General features: G+C 42.8%; 2 protein-coding genes across 2 annotated transcripts in view; both read left to right on the plus strand.

Annotated features, from left to right (window-relative positions):
- LOC141121570 (uncharacterized) overlaps positions 1–13462 on the plus strand; it is a 277798-nt gene that overhangs the window by 78604 nt on the left and 185732 nt on the right. The window lies entirely within an intron of this gene.
- Positions 3882–12717, plus strand: LOC141121556 (uncharacterized). The gene is made up of 6 exons (XM_073611185.1): positions 3882–4276; positions 9320–9459; positions 9574–9774; positions 9854–10075; positions 10231–10366; positions 11146–12717. The coding sequence occupies exons 2-6, from the start codon at positions 9436–9438 to the stop codon at positions 12462–12464; spliced, it is 1902 nt and encodes a 633-aa protein (XP_073467286.1). The 5' UTR covers positions 3882–4276; positions 9320–9435; the 3' UTR covers positions 12465–12717.

The raw sequence follows: 13462 nt of genomic DNA on the forward strand, positions 1-13462 counted from the left end.
GATGAGAAGGCCTGGCTCACAGTCTCTGCTCTAATTTATCCCAAAGGTGTTCTATTGGGTTAAAGTAAGGACTCCGTGCAAGCCAGTCAAGTTCCTCTACCCCAAACTCGGTCATCCATGTCTTTATGGATGACCGAGTTTTGGGTGTCTTTATGGACCTTGCTTTGTGCACTGGTCCAAATCATTTGGTGAAGAGGGGAGTATGATATGGGGTTGTTTTTCAGGGGTTGGGTTTGGCCCCTTAGTTCCAGTGAAGGGAACTCTTAGGGCGTCAGCATACCAGGACATTTTGGACAATTTCATGCTCCCAACTTTTTGGGAACAGTTTGGGGATGGCCCCTTCCTGTTCCAACGTGATTGACCGGTGCACAAATCAAAGTCCATAAAGACATGGATGAGCGAGTTTGGGGTGGAGGAACTTGATTGGCCTGCACAGAGTCCTGACCTCAACCCGATAGAACACCTTTGGGATGAATTAGAGTGGAGACTGTGAGCCAGGACTTCTCGTGGAAGAATGGTCAAATATTCCCATAGACACACTCCTATAAAAGTAAAATACCGATGATAATTGCTAACTCGGCTTCTATAGAATAGAATAGAAAAGAATAGAATAAAATAGGATAAATCCAAAATAACGAAACAAAATTTTGTTCAAAATTCGAATCAAATTCAAAAACTAAATCTAATTTGAAAACAAATTTGAAATATAAACATATTGCTGATTTCCTTCAAAGACTGTGTATTAGTGTTAGAATAGAATGAAACAAAATAGAATATAAAAGAATATAATAGAAAATAAAAGAATAGACTAGCAAATAAAGGAATAGAATATAAAATAAAGGAATAGAATAGATTTAAATGGAATCGATTGTAATAAAATAGAAAGAATATAACCATCTTCCGATATTTGAATTTTGAAAAGAATAAAATAGAAAAAAATGTAATAGAAAAAAATTGAGCAAAACAGAATAGAATATAATATAAAATAAAATAATAAAATAGAAAATAAAGTAATAGAATAGAAAAGAATAGAGTAAAACCAAACAGAATAGAAAATAAAGGAATAAAATAAAATAGAATAGAAAATAAAGGAGTAGAACAGAAAAGAATATAATAAAACAGAATAGAATATTATTTATTATATTACAATAATGTTAGGGGTTTGGATTTGGCAACAGAATTTTAATAATGTTCGCCGAACCCTGCTCATATCAAACCCAGGTACATCACTAGCCCCATAGCCAAAGCTAGCATGAATCTGTCTTAGGTAGCCCTAGTGTACCCTATTAAGTGCCCTCTCCACATTCAAAGCAAGAAGTAGAGAAGGCACTCTTGATGGGTTTCTGAATAATTCAGCAGATTGTGCATGATGTTTATAACATATATACAGTATATATATATATATATATATATATATATATATATATATATATATATACACATATATACACATACATACTATATTGTCAAAAGTATAAGGACGCCTGCCTACACGCAGATGAACTTTAATGGCATCCCAGTCTTAGTCCGTAGGGTTCAATATTGAGTTGGCCCACCCTTTGCAGCTATACCAGCTTCAACTCTTCTGGGAAGGCTGTCCACAAGGTTTAGGAGTGTGTCTATGGGAATGTTTGACCATTCTTCCAGAAGCGCATTTGTGAGGTCAGGCACTGATGTTGGACAAGAAGGCCTGGCTCACAGTCTCTGCTCTAATTCATCCCAAAGGTGTTCTATTGGTTTGAGCTCAGGACTCTGTGTAGGCCAGTCAAGTTCCTCCACCCCAAACTCACTCATCTATGTCTTTATGGACCTTGCTTTGTGCACTGGTCCAAATGATTTGCCAGGGGGGGGGGGGGGGTGGGATTGTTGTGTGGGGTTGTTTTTCAGGGGTTCGCCCCTTGGTTTCAGTGAAGGAAACTCTTAAGGCATCAGCATACCAAGACATTTTGGATAATTTCCTGCTCCCAACTTTTTGGGAACAGTTTGGGGATGGCCCCTTCCTGTTCCAACATGACTGACCGGTGCACAAATCAAAGTCCATAAAGACATGGATGAGCGAGTTTGGGGAGCAGGAACTTGATTGGCCTGCACAGAGTCTGCTTGATTGGCCTGCACAAAAACTTCTGCTCTCCACAAACAGAATTTTCAAAGGGTTTTGCTGCTTTGGCAAAGATCCCCCAGGGTAGTGCTCAGCTTCCTATGCTGTTTGTTTAACAAAAAACTTGTCCATCAACATAGAAAATGGCCATTTATGTTTTTAACAATTGGCTACCATTGACTTTACTGGGGTTTGGATTTGGCAACAGAATTTTAATAATGTTCGCCGAACTCTGCTCATATGAAACCCAGGTACATCCCTAGCCCCATACCCAAAGCTAGCATGAATATGTCTTAGGTAGCCAGTGTACCCTTTTAAGTGCCCTCTCCACATTCAAAGCAAGAAGCAGAGAAGGCACTCTTCAACTTCAGGTTTAGGAGTGTGTCTATGGGAATGTTTGACCATTCTTCCAGAAGTGCATTTGTGAGGTCAGGCACTGATGTTGGACAAGAAGGCCTGGTTCGCAGTCTCTGCTCTAACTAATCCCAAAGGTGTTCTTTTGGTTTGAGCTCAGGACTCTGTGCAGGACAGTCAAGTTCCTCCACCCCAAACTCGCTCATCCATGTCTTTTTGGACCTTGCTTTGTGCACTGGTCCAAATCATTTGGAGGGGGGGGGGGGGTTATGGTGTGGGGTTGTTTTTCAATGGTTGGCCCCTTGGTTTCAGTGAAGGAAACTCTTAAGGCATCAGCATACCAAGACATTTTGGATAATTTTATGCTCCCAACTTTGTGGAAAATGCCATGGGGTTTGGGGATGGCCCCTTCCTGTTCCAACATGACTGCGTACCAGTGCACAAAGCAAGCTCCATAAAGACATGGATGAGCAAGTTTGGGGTGGAGGAACTTGACTGGCTTGTGCAACCCCCAAACCATTCCAAGCCACATGCCCCCAGCATGGGGGGGGGAGTACCATGCCAGAGGGAATCCCCCTGGCAAAGCATATTGTCCCCATGTTGATGAGGAAAATGGGCCTATTCCCCACAGCCCTGGCCCAGTGGTTTTGGGTGTCTGCAGGTGGGGGGCCTATGGATAAATAAACCCAAGGACACCTTCTCACAATGCTTTAATAAAAATAAATCAATCATTAAACAAATCAGCAATGCAGATCCACATCAATCATAATGAACAACATCTGATACTGCCCAAAGGTAAAACCCACCGACCACAGGGTTGCCAACCTCCCGCAGCATTTTTTACTGACAAAACATGGAAAATTTACTGGCGGAGCACTTTTTTTACTGGCAACCTGAGAAATGACAGAACTCCTATTGCAAACGAACTTAGTAAATATTTGAACAGCGCAAACATGATATGGAAGCACTGACAATACCTATAACAAAGTAATTTGCTTGATTTACACTTAAGATGTCAACACAGCATGAAATTATCAGCCCCTGATATTTACTGGCAGTTGTAAAAAAAATCATTGATTTTTACAAACTGACAGTAAATTTACTGGTGGTTGGCAACGCTGACTGACCAACGAACTAAAGCCACACCAGTTGCTCATCCGTCATGAATGACATCTCCTGAGGCTCCAATACCAAAAGTAAACAAAGTGCTAGGGTCTCCCAGCTGGATTAAATACGTCTCATCATTGGCTTGAATCAGAAAAGGGCTGGCGACTTGGATGCTCTTGAATAAAAGTCCTTATTGGGTTACATGGGTACACGGGTACATGCTTTGATGAAGGCTTCTTAGCTGAAACGCGTCAGCGTAGCCTGTACCCGTGTACCCATGTAACCCAATAAAGGACTTTTATTCAAGAGCATCCGAGTCGCCAGCCCTTTTCTGATTCAAGTACTGCATTTTGGGGCCTGAACGTCCTGGCTAGAGCACAGTTCATAGATCATCATATTGGCAGTGGAGCTGGGGTATCATTTTGCTTCTCTCATCATTGGCTTCAGTTGGATAAAATAAACCCCATTATTGGTGTCACTTGGCAATGACAAGACTGTGTTCACACTATAAGATGTTAATTGGGGTTGCAGTTACTCTGAGCTCCACAAGATGGTGGTCTCACTTCTACCCAGACACAAAGTCTCTATGGAAAACAGACAGGAAGTGATGTCAGGTCCAGACAGGAAGTGATGTCAGTTATAAATAGGAAGTTCCGGGTGAGAGGTGAGTCGGGAGGAAGTAGAGAGAAGACATTGCTGGAAGTGGCAGGAGAGGAGGTAATAAGATCTTATTTTCTATTTACACCCAGTAACCCCCCCGTCATGTCCGTCCTCTTCCTCCATAGTCACTGTGATGTCTTTTATCTACAGCAGATGATGATACACAAATATATAGCATGAAAACCTAGATTAACCCCTTCAGGGGCAGAACATTTGCTTAGTTACGGGGACGGAACATTCTCTTCATGTTAGAGATGTGTCACCTTCTCACTGGAGATGAGATGAACATTCCTGGGTTCCCGCGTGAGACCACAGAACAGAACTAAAGTTCAGGTGCCAAATCTGAACCCCATTGAAGACAATGGAGGCTGAATGTTAAAAACCAGTAATGGCCGTTTTCTAGGCTAATAGTCAAGAGATTGTCAGACAAATGACATGGGAGGGCTGGGAACTGCCATGTGGGACATGGACCAAAGCAAATAAAAATAAAATAAATCCATTTTGTGGGGAGCGGGTATTTTAGTAATGCATTAAAATGCAGAATTCCTTTAAATACCATGTTTAGGGGATGCTCTGACCCCGTCTGTGAAGTGGTGTATCTGTACAATGTCTACAACCTACTACAGCAACACTGACAGTTACATAGAAAAAAAGCCAATTTAAATTACCGATCTCCCAGTCGCTTCATTCTGTTTTTAAACAAAGTGCCTGGGGAATCTCTTCTTCACTACTAGAGCCTTATCCTAGATGACCATCTAATATAAATGTTAATGGGGACTCCTCCACAAAATAAAACAGTGTGGGGTTCCTCCTTAAATATATAGCGGATCCCCTTATCCTTCATGCGGGTCAGTTATGGATGCCAAGGGTAGCCCTGCCAAGAAAAAAAAAAAAACTGTGGGTTTCTACCCAATATCAATACCAGAGCTTTCAGGGCCCTGAAATATATAAATCGCCAGTGGGGTACCAAGAACTGTTCAGTCCAGGAAGATGTGGATCTCATTCTGTCCTGGGCAGAGCTCTATGTTCCCACTTTGTCAGCCGTTCTGGGAGTGCAAAATTGGCAGGCGTTCTTCCTCATCCACCGAAAATCACTGCCAGTGGATTAGTCCCTCCACCTGGAAGCATTCAGAGCACTTTGTTAGTGATAGGGCATGCCACATGTTGATTTGCTAGCTTCCAGGTTCATTCCAAAACTGGGCAGGATCATTTCTAGTTAGAGGGATCTTCAGACTTTTGCAGTGGATGCCCTGGTGACATCGTTCTGATTTATGTCTTCCCTCAATTTCAGCTTGTTCAACGCCTGTTACGTAGAACTCAGGTTGAGACAACACCAGTGATTCTGATCACACTGGCTTGACCCAGAAGAATGTTGTATTCCATCATAGTAAACATGTTGATGGATGATCTTTGGCATCTTACGACTTGGCCAGACCTCTTTGCACAAGATCCAGTCTGCCTTCTTTCCTTACGGTCGCTGGCCTTAACGGCTTAGCTATTGAAACCTTGAAGGATAAAGGGGTATTTGATGCAGTAATTCCCAAGCTAATAAGAGCCAGGAAGACTACTTCTAGGACAATTTATGATTGGACCTGGAAATTTTATGTGGCTTGGTGTAAGGCTAGGAGGTTTCATCCTCACAAATAGGTTGTAGGCCAAATCTCAGCTTTTCCTTCAGTCTGAAGTTAATTTGAAGCTGGCCTTGAGTGTGATCAAGGGACAGATTCAGCTTTGGTGGTCTTAGTCCCAAGGCCAATTGCTTCTCATTCTGTAATGCATGCTTTTTTTTTAAGGTGTCACCCATATGGTTTCTCCTGTCAAGGCATCTTTGATCCCATGGCATCTCAATTTGGTTCTGTTGGTGCTACGACAACCAGCATTTCAACTGATTCAAGAACTTTTCTCTCGTCCTTTAGGCTGTATCCCTGGTTATCATTGCTCCTCATAGAAGGTTAAAAGATTGGTTTGGCAAGAATGCTTCTTCATGAATCCATCCTGATTACTGCTAATGATACCGTTCTCATTACTAAAATCTTGTATATCATCCCCTCCAAGAGCTTGCATACTATTGATGTTAGGCTAACTGGTTTGTAATTCCCAGGGATGTATTTTGGTCCCTTTTGTAAATATTGGTGCTACATTGGCTTTTCTCCAATCAGCTGGTACCATTCCAGTCAGTAGACTGTCAGTAAAAATTAGAAACAATGGTCTGGCAATTACTTGACTGAGTTCCCTAAGTACCCTCGGGTGCAAGCCATCTGGTCCCGGTGATTTATTAATGTTAAGTTTCCCAAGTCTAATTTTAATTCTGTCCTTTGTTAACCATGGAGGTGCTTCCTGTGATGTGTCGTGAGGATAAACACTGGAGTTTTGGTTACTGAAGCCCCCCGATTCCCTCGTGAAGACTGAGGAGAAGAGAAAATTCAACACCTTTGCCATCTCCCCATCCTTTGTAACCAGATGTCCTTCCTCATTCTTTATGGGGCCAATATGGTCTGTCCTCCCTTTTTACTGTTTACATACCTAAAGAATTTCTTGGGAAGCGATAGTGGATCTAAATAGAGCAGAGCAGGAATTTCTACATGACCCCTCAACGGAGAGAGCTGCTACACAAACTGCATTCCAGGGCGGTCATGCAGATGCAATATGAGAAATCGAAACGCAAATTATTCTTTTGCAAACAAAACCTTTTTGAACGTGGCGAAAAGGCCGCTAAGTTACTGGCCTACCTGGTGCATTGCGAGGACCGCCCTGCTGTAGTTATTTCACTTAGCTCTTATGATGGCACAATGGTACTAGAACCCAGAAGAGTCACTGAAATATTCAGGGACTTCTACACTAACCTATACACCTCGACAGTAGGAGATGCCCACTCAGACATTAAATCTTTTCTAGGCGAGATACAACTATCACATCTTACGGAGCAACAGATGATGGATCTTGATAGAACCCTCTCCACGGAGGAAATAGCTGAAGCCATAGCAGCCTTCCCCCGTTCCAAGTCACCAGGCTCCGGCGGACTCCCGGTTGAACTTTATTCAACATACTCCGAGTTTTTAGTCCCTAGACTCCACAAACTATACAATCACATATTCGAGACCTCCACTCTGCCTTCCTCAATGCGTGAAGCCACGATAATTTTAATCCCCAAACCTGGTAAGGACCCACATCTTCCAGAATCATATCGCCCAATATCCCTATTGCAAGTAGATATCAAGGTGCTTGCCAAGATCCTAGCTACCCGCCTTAACATGGTTATTCTTTCCCTTATACATGATGATCAAGCTGGTTTCATGCCGGAAAGGAATACCTCTAATTTGAGGAGACTATTCATCAATCTGCAGATACAACATGACAATACGGGCACTAGAATGATAGTTGCTCTAGACACAGCGAAGGCATTCGATTCCATCGAATGGACCTACATTGGGGCAGGCTTGGAACGGTTCGGTATAGGACCTAAGTTTATAAAGTGGGTTCAACTACTATACCAGAGTCCAGTGGCCAGGGTTGTAGCGATTGGCTGGGCATCCGATCAGTTTCCCCTTACCAGAGGCACACGTCAGGGGTGTCCCCTCTCCCCGTTATTATACGCACTGGCAGCAGAACCCTTATCGGTGTTCTTGCGGTCCAACCCAGATATATTCAAAGTCATTTTCGGCCGAACGCAAAATCTTAACTTAGCCAAAGACAGAACGTCTCTATTACATCACTATAGACGTATCTGGGACATAATGTCGACCAAAAAAGAATTTCTTGGGATTTTTTTTGCTCTCCTCTGCTATGTGTCTTTCGTGCTCTATCTTAGCTGCCCTAATTGCACCATCACACTTATTGTTGCATTCTTTATAAAGTCTGAATGCTGATGATGATCCCTCAAAGTTATATATTTTTTGAAGGCCTTCTCCTTTCCTTTTTATATGCATTTTTACCTGCTTGTTAACCCGACCTTTGGCTATCTCCTGACTTTGTTGTTGCTTTCTGCTGCTTCCACTCTGCCTCCCTGTAGTCTACCGTGAGCGTGAGCTGGGAGGCCCTAGGGGTCACAACCTCTGGTGCGCACCCAGCTGGCTCTTAGATTCTGCGCCCTGGGAGATCTCATGCTCTAGCTCCCAGTGTCATCCGTGTAGGTACTACAGAATACCTGCTCTCCTCTATATCCTAGAGCTCCATCCGCAGCAGTCAGCCGTAGGGTCCACTACCTTGCGGTGCACTCCAGACCCCAACGGGGTGCATCTGTCACCTGGACTCAGGTGACCTGACACAGTATCTCTAGTTCACCCATCTTGTCCGCCAGGCTCCTGCTATTGGTGAACATGCCATGTAGTTTAGACCGGTCGCATACTATCCTCTTATTGGGTGTCCATGCAGTTTTACTTTGAAAAGGGTCCTCTGCTCATTGAGCAGGTGGTTAGTGGGGTTAATGGGGAGGGTGAATGGGTGAGTCAGGATTATCAGATAGGAAGGTGGGTTCATACAGTTAGAGGGAGGGGTAGGGGCTCACAGAAAAGGAAGCTCAGCCCTGGGTTTAAGCACCCTAACAGATTTGCCAAGTTGGATGAAGATGTGGGGGTATCCAGCTCAGAGGTGGCAGCCCTAGATGTCACTGCTCCCCCTAACAGCCCATCTAGTAGGGGTGGTGAGGGGAGTCCAGGTAGACCTAGGCCAGTGATGGCGAACTTTGGCACCCCAGATATTTTGGAACTACATTTCCCATGATGCTCATGCTCTCTGCAGTGTAGTTGAGCATCATGGGAAATGTAGTTCCCAAACATCTGGGGTGCCAATGTTCATAGAATGCATTAAGGTGAAAAACCATGAGGGTTTACAACCCCTTTAAAGACAAACCTGTAATTTTTTCATTTGTTTTTGGTCTCATGCTGAATTAAGCACATTTTACTTTGATTGAACTGTCTCAGAGCCGGCTGTTCGCCCCACTATAAATAAAACCTAGACCTGACCAGAGAGGTGAGGGCTTTTCTAGGAGGTCACATGGCATCACTCTTATCTCTATTAATAAAACACAGACCTGACCAGAGAGGTGAGGAGGCTTCTGGCAATGTCGCATGATATTAATGATTACTATTTTTGCTTGAACAGAGTTTTCCTCCTGTGAAGTCTGGAGATCATATCACCACCATATCACAGTGTCGCCACCACACACCTTGTTATTCAAGAAAAACAGCAAACGTACGATTCTAGAAGTCACCAAGAAGATGATGGAGCTGCTGACAGGAGAGGTGAGCGGTGCTGGGAATTCTGGGACATTATCCAGTAACAGACAAGGGATCTGTACATTATCTGTATTGTTACAATTTATGTCATTTTTGTTACATATTCAAAATGGAAACCAGAATGATTGTAAAATTGATGTTAAAGAAGATATAAAAGATGAGGATGGGGTGATGGAGGAGTCTCCAAAAAGACACAAAGATCCGAACCAGGACACCATGGTGGACTCATCCAGCTACAGGAACCCACCAGAGAGATGTCCCCATCCTCTGTATTCCTGGGATTCCACACAGGAAGGTCACACCATCCCTCACCATCATCAGGTAGATGATTGACAATTATTGGTAGTTATGATTTATACACTGCATGTTTGTTACAATGAATGTTTATTATATCTCTCAGAGTGGAAACCTCGGGGATTATAATATTGTTGTTAAAGAAGAGTATAAAGAGGAGGATGAGGAGTATGGAGTGATGGAGGAGCTTTCTGAAGGACACAGGGATCTCTACAATGACATTTTGATGGAGTCACCTAATAATAGAAACCCACCAGAGAGATGTCCCCGTCCTCTGTATTCTCAAGATTCCACACAGGAAGGTCACACCATCCCTCACCATCATCAGGTCCGTGAAGTTGAGGGTCTGGAACATAAAGTGATTGAACACTCTGACATGTGGAGACGATGTGTGGACTCTACAGGATGATATTTTCTATGTGATCTCGCATCATAAATACTTCTATTTTACAGATGTTATTTTCTGCCATTCTGTTGGTTTAGGGTGAAGATCTGATGAACATGAAAGTTGAGGGTGAAGTAGAAGAGACGTATGTGAGGGATGATCAGCAATATACGGAGGAGGCTGGAATGACGAGGACATTCAAAGAGGAGGACACTCCTACAGAGATCAGCACAGGTGAGCCATAATATATTCTTCTGTTACTGCACACTGGTCCAGAGTAGGGCGGGAGATGAGTGACATCATAGGTTGATAATAGTTACCTCCTTGTACTGATATCCGTCCTGCACATTAGATCTTCTTTTTTCTCTCAGATAAACCCCCCTTCTCTGTACTGCAGACACAATTTATTTATTCAGACATAATTCAGGTACAGTGATGAGCTGAACATACCTGGGTCTAGCTTGGGACGGGTTGGGTGAAGTTGCTGAACTCAAACCCCATTGGAGTGAATGGAGGCTGAATTTTCTAAATCAGTAATGGCCATTTTCTATGCTTATAGGCAAGGGATTGTCAAACAAATGGGGGGCTAGGCGCACTGCCCTGGGGGACATGTACCAAAGCAAAAACATTTTTTATTTAATTCCATTTTGCAGGGAGCAGAGATTTTAATAATGTGAAACATTAAAAATGCTAAATTCCTTTAAAATAACATGTTTGGGGTGTCCTTATAATACCTGTGAATTGTCACACACTGTACAAGAAAGTTTTCAAAAACAACTTGAGCTACATCTATTCCCCCCCCCCCCCCCCCCCCGACTTCTAGCAATATTGCCCTTCTGACAAGGCTGTGTAAATGTAGAAGTGATCTGGGAGGAGGAACAAAGGACCTTTTACTGAAGAGGGGAAGTCACAGCTGGTTGGGATATCCACAGAGAACATTTGCCTACCTGATCCAGATGGAATCTTGATTTAAGTGAACAAACCATTGTGTTTTTTTTTATATTTTTTTCCAGGACACTCTATTGAGAAATGCTCAAAGGATTTTCTCACTTTATGTTGTAAAATGGAAGATGAGGACGTCACAAGAGATTGTGTAGGAGAAAAGACAATGAGCTCAGCTATGGATGGTGGACTTCACAGTGTGGCTGGACCATCAAATCCCTCTGACTCTGAGCAACCTCATACTGTGAGGGATGGTGCCGGAATTCAGGGGGAGGAGAAATTTTCCTGTCTTGAGTGTGGGGAAAGTTTTAGCTCTGAATTAAGTCTTACTGTACATCAGAGATCTCACAGGGGTGGGAAGCCTCAATCCTGTTCCAAATGTGGGAAATGTTTTCTTCATAAATCAGAACTCGTTATACATTACAGATCTCATACAGGGGAAAAGCTAAATTCATGTCCTGAGTGTGGAAAATGTTTTTCACAACTTTCCCATCTTCACACACATCAGAAGTCTCACAAGAGGAAAGAGCTGCGTGCCTGCCCTGAGTGTGGGAAATGTTTTAGATGGAAGTCAGAACTATTTCTACATCAAAGATCTCACACAGGTGAAAAGCCTTATTCCTGCCCTGAGTGTGGGAAATGTTTTTCAGAAAGGTTCAATCTTGACAGACATCAGAGGGTTCACACGGGGGAAAAGCCTTATTTCTGTCCTGAGTGTGGGAAATGTTTTACACGGAAATCAGGACTTATTCTTCATCAAAGATCTCACACAGGGGAGAAACCTTATTCCTGCCCTGAGTGTGGGAAATGTTTTTCAGAGAAGGCCAGACTTTACAGACATCAGAGGATTCACACAGGGGAGAAGCCATATTCCTGTACTGAGTGTGGAAAAATGTTTTCACAGGTATCCCATCTTTACAAACATCAGAGGTCTCACAAGGGGAGAAAGCTCTATTCTTGCCCTGAGTGCGGGAAATGTTTTCCAAAGAAATCGCTCCTTGTTATACATCACAGATCTCACACTGGTGATAAGCAGTGTTTCTGCTCTGAGTGCGGAAAAAGTTTTTCTCAGAAGTCAGACCTTGTTCTACATCAAAGGTCTCACACAGGAGTGAAGCAGTATTCCTGTCCTGAGTGTGGGAAATGTTTTTCAAAGAAGTATAGTCTTTACAGACATCAAAGCATTCACACGGGGGAGAGACCATATTCCTGTGCTGAATGCAGGAAATGTTTTTCGCATAAATCAGACCTTATTAGACATCAAAGATCCCACACGGGAGAAAAGCCGTATTCCTGTAATGAATGTGAGAAATGTTTTTCACGAAAATCAGTCCTTCTTATGCATCAAACCTCTCACGCACTTGGGAAGCCACATTCCTTCACTAATTGAATTGAAGGTATTCCATATTCAAACACATCACAGGTTTCACATGAGCGTGAAGCCATATTGCTGTCCCGAGTGCAGGAAATGTTTTTCATAGAAGTCAGACCTTGTTATACATGAAATATCTCTCTTGGGAAAAGCTGTATTACTGCCCCAAATGTAGAAAATGTTATACATGGAAATCAGGCTTTGTTATACATTAAAGATCTCACACAGGGGAGAAGCCGTATTCAAGCCCTGACTGTGTGAAAATGCTATACATGGAATTTTTGTCTTTGTTATACAAAGATCTTACATAGTTGAGAAGCCATATTTCTGTCTTGAGTGTTGGTAATGTTTTTTCCTGATACACTCATAGCATCATACAATGGTTGGCTACCCTCTGCTCAACAAATCCAGTAAGAGTACGGACAGGAGTACAAGCTCAGATATCGGTAGTTGGGGATTCAATTATTATAAGGAGAGACTGGGTAATCTGTCACAAAGTCCGTGATCACCAAACAGTATGTTGTTTACCAGGTGCTCGGGTTTGGCACATCACAGATCAGATGGACAGATTGTTGGGTGGGGCTGGAGAGAACCCAGCTGTCATGGTACATATTGAAACATGCAGTTCAGTTTTGGGCACCAGTTCATAAAAAGGATATCGGGGAACTGGAGAAAGTGCAGAGAAGGGCAACCAAACTGATAAGAGGCATGGAGGAGCTCAGCTATGAGGAAAGATTAGAGGAACTGAATTAATTCTCTCTTGAGAAGAGGAGATTAAGTGGGATATGATCACTATGTATACTGTAAATACATAAGTGATCCATATAGTGAACTTGGTGTTGAGTTATTCCCTTTAAGGACATCACAGAGGACAAGGGGGCTCTCTTTACATCTGAAGGAAAAGAGATTTAATCACCAAATACAGAAAGGCTTCTTCACAGTAAGAGTTGTGAAAATGTGGAATAGACTTCCATTAAGAGCTGGTTCTGTCCAGCACAGTAGATTGCTTTAAAAAA

This window comes from Aquarana catesbeiana, unplaced genomic scaffold (assembly GCF_042186555.1).
Source record: "Aquarana catesbeiana isolate 2022-GZ unplaced genomic scaffold, ASM4218655v1 unanchor225, whole genome shotgun sequence".
NCBI lineage: Eukaryota > Metazoa > Chordata > Amphibia > Anura > Ranidae > Aquarana > Aquarana catesbeiana.

Excerpts from the sequence above, each read along its gene's own strand:
- LOC141121556 (XM_073611185.1), top strand. The coding sequence starts at position 9,436 with ATGATGGAGCTGCTGACAGGAGAG. Across the intron at positions 9,775-9,853 it reads CCATCCCTCACCATCATCAG|AGTGGAAACCTCGGGGATTA; the intron begins GTAGATGATTGA and ends TATATCTCTCAG. Across the intron at positions 10,076-10,230 it reads CCATCCCTCACCATCATCAG|GGTGAAGATCTGATGAACAT; the intron begins GTCCGTGAAGTT and ends CTGTTGGTTTAG.